Source organism: Centruroides sculpturatus, unplaced genomic scaffold (assembly GCF_000671375.1).
Source record: "Centruroides sculpturatus isolate CEXI.00-Female unplaced genomic scaffold, Cexi_2.0 scaffold3526, whole genome shotgun sequence".
Taxonomy (NCBI): Eukaryota; Metazoa; Arthropoda; class Arachnida; order Scorpiones; family Buthidae; genus Centruroides; species Centruroides sculpturatus.
The window spans coordinates 1-9,459 of record NW_019387633.1 but is presented as its reverse complement, the minus strand read 5'-3'; the positions used below and the strand labels follow the sequence as shown (position 1 = coordinate 9,459).

The 9,459-nt window shown below is 28.5% G+C and overlaps 1 protein-coding gene across 1 annotated transcript; it reads left to right on the top strand.

Moving 5' to 3' along the window:
- Window positions 1-8,056: 8,056 nt before the first annotated feature.
- Window positions 8,057-9,452, top strand: LOC111616540 (protein Gawky-like). Its single transcript, XM_023357943.1, has 2 exons — window positions 8,057-9,002; window positions 9,098-9,452. Exons 1-2 carry the CDS (start codon window positions 8,212-8,214, stop codon window positions 9,345-9,347), a joined length of 1,041 nt encoding a protein of 346 aa, XP_023213711.1. The 5' UTR covers window positions 8,057-8,211; the 3' UTR covers window positions 9,348-9,452.
- Window positions 9,453-9,459: the final 7 nt, after the last annotated feature.

Sequence of the window (9,459 nt, the reverse complement as noted above, 5' to 3'; positions counted from 1 at the left end):
AATTGATACATTAGTAAAAGTAGTTATGAAACACTAGGTTCAAAATAAACAGTTCAGTGGGTATTGTGACTTAAATTGAATTACTTAAAGCATTAACATCACACTTATCAGGGTACTAGTACAACAAATTATTTATTGATACTTTGAGATCAGAAAATTAAATAGATTGTTTTTGAATAGCTGTTTTAATAATATATTGGGATAATTCTATACTCAGAACCAATGAAAATTATCAAAATCATATTGGAACAAATTCAGTACTTTGTAATGGGGATACCGAATTTGATCTGATGCATATCTTGAGTATGATTTAAAACATTTGTTGAATTTCACACTTTTATTAAATTTTTTGCTGGAAATTCATGGTTTCTTTGTTGAGTGGTGTTTCATGGAACTACACCCAAAAGATTGACTATTCACTAGCACATCTTTAGTTTATTGTTTTGCAGTGTTTTATTTTTTTATTGTAAAATAAAATCACACTATAAGTATATTAAATATATAATGATTTTTTGCAACTGTGTTCCATTATAGTGGTTGTCAAAAAACAAATAACCTTAAAATGTAGTTTACTGCTGTTGAGAATTATTAGCATTATATTAATAATCCAGGTTTCCTATGAAAACAACAGATATAACCATTTAAAGCTACAGTAAAGTATTCAGCTAATCTTTTAGACAATTTGATTAATAATATTTTCAATTGCATTTGTCAATCATCACCAAGTTACATATTTTATAAAATTTAAACTCTCATTCCAATCATTCAAAATGCAAAAATATTTATTAAAAATAATTGGATTTTTTTTTAAGTTTTGTAGAATGTGTTCTTGGTGGTGGTTGCTAAATGCAATTGAATAATTATTATAAATATTTGCTTTATTAATATTTAATATGATAACTTAATATGCAGAATTCATAAAAGTGAGATAAAACTAAATAAACAGTTATAAATGGAATGCTGTAAGTTTTATTTTTTATCACTTATATTTTACTTAGTACATACATTCATTTGTTCTAATGTTAAATGTCAAATTGTAAATAAATTAGATACAAATGGCTGTTGCAATAACCATCTGTAATTTGTTTAATATACTTATTTGATATAATTTTGGCTAGAAACTGTGCAAGAAGAGTTAGTGGAACTTGAAAAACATACAAACACTTCATGCACTAGTGCAACGGTTCCCAACCTTTTTTGGGTGGCGACCCCTTTTTATAAAAGCCAAGTGTCCCGCGACCCCGATACAATTGAAAAAGGCATTTTTAATAAGGTAATTAAAAAAAGGGATTTGTTATTTTAGTATATTTTTNACCAGCCTTAAAATTCGCGGGTGAGTTTTTGTTAACGCCAACCTCATGTCATTCTCAACATTTAATTTATTCCTCTCAAACTCTCAACACGTTTCAACCAACTGTGGCAGAATAGCGTACCTAGATTACACTTATTTTAATTTTAAAAAATTATATGAAATATATTTTTTTAAATTAAAATAAAAACTTCAAGACACTATTAAAAATAAAAATTGCATTATAGTGAATATTTTTTTTAGTTTACTGTATAAGTTGGCGACCCCACAGAAAGCCCGTCGCGACCCATAGGTTGGGAACCCGTGCACTAGTGAAAAAGTATTAATGATTTCTTCAGACGCTGCTGTTAGATCACTGATAACAAGGTTCAAAGAATGGTACAAGCAGGGAACAAAAAGTGCTGACATTTTAATTTAAAATTCATCTTTTGACACCAAAGTGGGCACCTTTTCATATTTGCTTCATTATCATAGTCTTATCCATGCATATTTTCAATTTTTAGTTCTAAGGATTTTATTTCTTGTCTTATTATAGTAATTCAGTCAAACCAGCTCCAGTAGTTAATTTAAAAGACAAAAACTAGCTAAAATATTTTTTGGGTAAATACTTAGGACATTGCTAGAAATAACCAAAGACATTCATTTAATTCTGTTGATATCTGGAGTACAGTCTGTAAATATTATAATATAATTGTAATCATTAATAATAATAACAATGGTCTTTCAAAGCTTTTGTTCCTTTAGACAAATAAGGTTTGTTTTGTATATTTTTACTTAGATAATGCAAGGATTATCTAGAATGACCTTGTTAAATGTTCACTTGTAACAGTGTCAAATTTTGATAACTCTTAAGATTAAAAAAAATTACCATTGGTGCAAATATTTTATCCAAACTTCTTCTCTATGCTAACAGTTGCAATGCATATAATTGAATAACTAAGATTATTCTTTTTAATATATCCATTTAAGTTCTAAAATTTGCCATTTAAGTTCTAAAATCTTAGCAAATAGCAATTCTCTATAATGAACAGAATGCAACTGAGAAGTAGAAAAAATTGCATTTGTTCAATTTTTTGAAAAATATCGTTGCCAGTCCACCCTGGTGTGGGGCAAAAAAAGGAGAAAAGAAAAGAATGCCAATTGATGTATTTACATTCAAAAATTATTTACTTACTAATTATTTACTTAGTTGTAATAGTTGTAAAGTTTAAAAATTTCAGTGAGTGACCAGAAAATGCTACCCTTTTGAAAGTGCTGCCTAAGACAACTGCTGCCTCACCTCACCCCTGCATGCATTAATTAATGGAAGAGGTGCACTAAAATATATTAAAATTTCAGCAAAATCCAGGATGTCAAAGCTTGGATGCCTCTTTATTAGATGTTTACTATTATTTTGGGCACTTTATAATTCAATCTAGACCCAGGTAGGCTTCCAAATTTTGTGAAATATTTATTTTTTAAAAAGAATTCCAGATCTGTTGATGATCGATTGTACGTGAAATAATGTAATTCAGTTGTGGACTAGGCATTTGAGGATCTCCACCTAATAGTTTAAACTATTGGCTTTTAATTGGATAAATATAATATTTTTGAGAATTTTGGCATTTAACTTCTTATAGCAATATTACTCTGTCAAATATACTCTACACAGAACATCTAAAGTTCTGTTCAAATAAGTAACAATAATAATAATACAGGAACACAGTCATAAGAAAACAGTACCAATCTACTTATTTAATTTAATTATTATTTTTTCTTTTTACAAGCATTCAGTAATACTATATAGCATGAGATTACTGTCTCTCAACAGAACAACTATATCATCAATTCTTAATAGAATGTCATAAAAACAAAACTTTACAAAAAGGCAAATAACAAACAGCAATAAGAACACACACACACACACACATATATATATATAAATTATAAAAATTTGCAAATTGTGTAAAATTTATAAATATGTATAGTGTATAAAAATTTATATATTAAAGAATTAAATTGACAAATTATAAACTATTTTTTTACACTTAATTTAAAATAGATTAAATATGGAATCCTTTTTATTTTTTGGTTTCAATTTGCTATAACATCACAAGAGTGGTTGTCTGGATAAAAAAGTGAAATTAGGAAATGACAAACAAGATAAATTTTTAGTTGATCTTAGGAGAAATACAAATAAAAGTATTTTGTGGAGATCAACAAGTATTTCAATGGTTTACTGATAACTGGTCAAAATAATTAACGCATGAAGAGAATTTGGGAAATTAGATATTTCTTGTGTTGTCCTACTAAGACAAGTGATCCAGTTTGTTGTGCAAAAGATTGCTTTAGAGATCTTGTCGTGAAGTGATGGAACTGCTGTTGATCATACTAATTCTGGCAAAAACCAGAAATGTTTTATTATTCTATTTTATTAATTTTAAGAAAATTTCAATATTTTATTATTATTATTAATGAAGTTTTATAGTAAATAATTTTAGCCAAGATTGATGAATATGCTATATCTTGTTTTATTCCCACCATAAAGAAGAGTCAGTGTTTCTTTGATGCTGGTAAATAATGGAGTTTAAGTATTTAACAAATAGCATTTGAAAACTATCATATTAAAATTAATTTCTGCTGATTCTATATTATCTTTTAATTTTTGAATTTAAATGAGTTACACATGATGTTATTTTAAAAAAGTCAAGGGTGATTAATTGGTTCAGTGTACAAATTGTAATGTTACATTAAAGTTTTTTGTTAGTACATCAATTATATTGAATCATCTTAAATCAAAGCATACTTCGCTATCAATAAAAGTCAAAAAAGTAAAGAAAATGATTCATAATAATGATACTTCTATCATTGCCTGTTCAAAACTGGTTTGGAAAACCAGTTTTTAGTGAATGCTATAAATGCAATTTACTGAAAGTGGTTTTGTTGTCAGCATTAGACTTTACATGCAAGCAATAATTGACCTAGGATTGAAAATTAGTGAAAATGAAAGATCTCAAAACTATATGTGATGAAATTAACTTTGCAATGATGCCACAAGATTTTCTTCTGTTAGTTATGTTAATAAAATAGTAAGCAATCTGATGATTAACAATAAATTTTTAGTTGAAAATTGCTCCTAGAATTTTATAAGAATGAGCATAATTAATTCTCTGCCTATAGATGTAAAATATATAATAATTTGGACTCCTTAGTAATGAATAACACAGATACTGTTTTGAATAGAAAAATTTTGAGATTGAAAGACTTGAGGGAGGTGACTAAAATATTTAGATCAGCTTGTAAATTTCCTTCGTGAGTTGGCTTTTAGATTATCAGCATAAGCTATAATTTTAGAGTTAACATAAGGAATAGCAAGATTCAAATAAATGATTTAAAAAAAAAAAAAGAGGCTATATATAATAATTCCTGAGAAAATACTAAATGAGAAGTCTTCTAGTTTAACTTATCAAGATTGTAATAAAAAGTAATTATTTAACCAAGCTAAAACAGTAGGTTGAGAAGGTATAACTGAATGAGCAATTAGTTATTGTGATATCGTCACAATGCCAGCTGCAGTTTTTAAAAAATGATGTGACTTCCAGTCCAGAAAGAAAGTTCATATAAATTTAATCAGGGTCTCTGGCCATAAACTTTCCATGTCTGGTCTGAATTTTAATGGTGTTTTACCCCTGTAAATCATACTTCTCCTGATAACAATTCAGTAATGCTGACCATTTATCTAACTCTGTGCTTGAAAATTTTTGAATTAAAATAATTTGATTTCTGATCTAGATCAGAAGTACACACAGTTAATTGGGGCCTCCAGCCCCTAATATTTCCATATCTAGTCTTGATTTTTATCTATCTAACTCCATTTTTGAGATCAACAAAGGACAGACAGACAGTGAGAATGTGTAGGTTTTCATTTTGAAAATTGCAACTCAGTCAAATGCTTGATTGATGTCAATGTATACAACAGGCAAACCTCTTTTACTCTCAAAACTCCAACTATTTCAAGTTTAATAGAAAATAAGTTAGTGAAGTTAGATCAAAGTTGGATGCCACATCATTGAGTTTAATTGTTCATGACTGGATAATAAATACAAGCATAGTTTAAAAAAAATTTCAGTGTAGCTGCAGACAAAGATATAGATCTATACAATGAAGAGTTCTCTTTAGAAATTTCAATAATAAAAGTGTACCATTGTTCTTGAATATAATTACATTATTCATTATTACGTTAAATATGAGATAAAACAGAAGAAGCATTAAGTAAAAAAATGGGTAATGTAAAATGTAATTGCAATTAAATCAGGGCTGTAAGTGTGAATTCAAAATAGCTTGATAAACATTAGAAAATGAAAGAAATAGATTTATTATACATAAGATATATTATTACTAAAAAGCAGAGGTAAAGAACACGGTAAAATGTTTAAAAAAATCTATCCTTGTCAAACAGGACACAATTTCAGTGATTCTTAGCTCCACTGATGATTATGCTCCAAATATCAAATGATGTTTGAAATGGAGTAACAAGACAAAGTGCACTAATGTATTCTACTAAAGTGATTATAAATGTTGCTACCACTAGTGCCAATAATATGGTGTAATCCTTACTTATCCACATGTATACATGCATACTGTGTACAAAGTTATAAGTTATCACCATATAATTTTTTATTTTTATTTATGTACATATTTTTTTATTTGGTACTTATGTACAAGAGGAGACAAAAGCATATGCCTGTGTGTCTTTGCAATAATCCATCACTGATTTAAGTAAATATTATCTGATAAGAATGTAAAAGTTCTTTGGCTGTATATATTTATTCTTAACTAACATCTTCAGACATCTATAATCTGATTTTTGTGTGTCATTCATTTTTTGTATGCATTTTGAATGTTTCTTCTGAAACAACAACTGTTCTACAATATACAGTTTGTCTTGTGGAGCAAAAATAAATTTTTTAGAATATAAATACATATGTTTTTAGCATGTAACTGTTGCTGAAATTCATATTTATCTATAATTGGTCTAACAGTTAAATATGAACTTGACTGACTGGATATTTTTTGGTAGCCATATGATGTCTCAGGAATTGATCTGCTTAACATTTTCTAGTTTTTAGAAATATTTCAGGTCTTTTAAACTATAATTTAAATAAAGGAATTAATTAAAATGAAAGAGATTTTGAGATATATTTAAAAATAGTAAAGAAAGTTTTGATCTGGACATTTTTCAAATGGATAATATAGATGTTAGAGAAATTGAACTGTTAATTTCAATGGTTTTTGAACTTTTTCTGATTGTTTTTATATTAATCCAGTTTAAAGTTAAGATTTGGGAAATTCCTGTTTTATTTCTAAGCTGTTTTTTGCAACTGTTAAAATCAGACAGGAATTTTTTAATTTATGAAATAGGCTTTCTTATATTGCAAAAGTTTTTCCCCCTTTAAAAGAAATTGGTTAATTTTTCTTCGTGTGTAATTTTTGAATTCTTGTTATTTCTACGTTTTATTCTGATTGAAGTCTTTTTCTCAAAAGTAGTAAAAAAAAAGAAAATTAAGTAAGATTAAGTTTGCAGTTTAAAGAAATTTTATTACATTTGTATTATCTAGAATGACTAACAATTCTGTTTCAGATTATGTTGGAACATGTATAAAAGTTTTTTGTAAGCATTGTAATTAAAGAATAACAAATTGATAAATATATATATTTTTTTTAAATAAAATGACACAATTATACCAGTATTGTGATAATTGTGAATGAGTGTGTGTGATTCTGGAATAATAATAATTTTTCAAACTATGGAGTTGGTTTATTTATTAGTGCATTACTTGGTAACAAATATTTCAGTTGAACATTATCTTAGTCATAACTTAACTGTTAACTTAAAAGTTCAAAAAATTCTTAAAACTCAAACTGAAATAACAAAACTAATTGCTATTTTTTTATTTGTAATTTTTACATAACCATCAAGTGGATCATGTATTTTAGAGATAATTCTGAAGTTGTGGGCATTTTAAGTACAATTAAATGAAAGGCTTATTACAATGGTTTCCCATTTTCCAACTTTGCTCCCTGTGATTTCAGAGAGCTTCTTTCATGGTGATTACAGTCTTGGTTGTGCCCACATTGAAGCAAATGAATGGTGAGCAATGGACCAGTAATGTATGAGTCAAATTTATTGTGAAAATTTTTGAGAGGCTGTTCTTGATGCAAATTTAGGTCTTTGGAGTATAGCCAACTGGCTACTTGTATCACAATAATCATCTGGTCATAAAATTATATAACTTTAAATGTAAAAAATTAAATTTCTTAATTTGTGCAATGATTACTACCCTAACTCTTGTTGATGTAGTATGATATTTAAAATTATATTTTGACATTTATAATTTTTTTTAAATAAAAGTTTTGAGTTCATGAATAATGTGTGATAAGATTATAATCAGTTTGGGGAAAAAAATGCATATATTGGCTTAAGTAATTTGGTGGTTTTTCAGCAATTCTTTATATCCAGATTTATTATTATAAAGTAATTATGAAATAGCATTCAAAGTTTAGTGTTTATATGCATATATGTAATCTAAATTTGAAGACTATAATTTTTTGTGATTAAAATATAATTTATTTTACAGTAGACGAACTAATATTTGTCTAATTCATTAACTGAAATATTTATTATAAAAAAGGCAATTTGGGAAAATGTGAAAATGATGATAAAATTTACCAGTTTAAAATTTAAAATTGGTTGATTTGTTACATGAAAAAATATTGTCTTATAATCAGGTATATACAGTAATTTTAAACTATTTTATATTAAGAATATATATTTTCAGCAACAACAACATCATACTCCTGGTCATCCTTCATTACATACACCTCAACCGTCCTCTGAAATTTTTAAGCCAAATGTAGATCCAATGTCTGGACTACACGCTGATTTTCGAGATTTATCATTGAAAGATAGTACTCCTCAGCCTCAATCAAGATTGACTCAATGGAAACTTCCATCATTTGAAAAAGATGATACTCCTCCTACTAGTAACTCAGGTGGTGGCAATAATAATGTGAACAATGGTCCTGCAGATTTTAGTCGTGCACCAGGATCTTTATCTAAATCATCTGGTCTTTCTTCTTCCTCCTCTCATGCAGGTTCAAATTTACATCCATTACTAAGCCAAGGTGAAAGTGCATGGTCAACTCTGCCACGTAATCAAAATGATATGGGAGGTTGGCCAGATTCGGCCATTAGTGTCCCTGGAAACAATACAAGTGGCAATAACAACAATGTTGGAAATAATCCAGGATCCGTTCCTACGACAATAACTAATTGCAATATGAATAATGGTAGCGCTGTTACTTGTGAAAATAAAGACTCTTCTGCCCCACAAACTCCTGTGGCTCCTAGTAGTACTACTACTCATCCAACTTACAATTTAACTGATTTGGTACCTGAATTTGAACCTGGTAAGCCCTGGAAAGGAACTTCTCAGATGAAAAATGTTGAAGATGATCCACACATTACTCCTGGAAGTGTGGCAAGATCTCCACTATCAGTTAACACTATTAAAGATACAGATTTGTTCAATTGGACATCAAAAAGCAGTCCTGTGACAGCAAGTAGTACAGATAGCTTAGTTTCATCACTTGCCACCTTAACATCAAGTACGTGGGCTTTCACACCACCAACTTCTGCTTCTTTACATAATAGGTAACATTATTTGAAATTATCATATTACATCTTGATATAACCAAAATTAGTATCAACATGCTTTTCTTGTTTTTTTTTCTTTTTTTCTTCTGCAGTGCAACAGCAGTGCCCGGAAAATCTGGCAGCTCTAAACCTAGCTGGGGACCTTTGATGTCAGATAATGCATCGGGTTCGGAATTGTGGGGATCGGCAATCTCAAAAACTCGAGGTCCACCACCCGGATTAGCCGGACAAGGAAAGGGCATGAACACTGCATCTTGGGGAGGACAAACATCTCGACATGGTTGGAATTCAAATGACAACAGATCTGGTTTATCTAGTGGTGAGAATCTGAAATTTAATTGAAACTTGATTAAATTTATTTTGTTTGAAAATATAAACTATTATTTGCTAAATAAAATTTGGCTGGACATAAAAAAAGAAAAATTTGAGAATTATTAGAAGACAAATGAGAGAA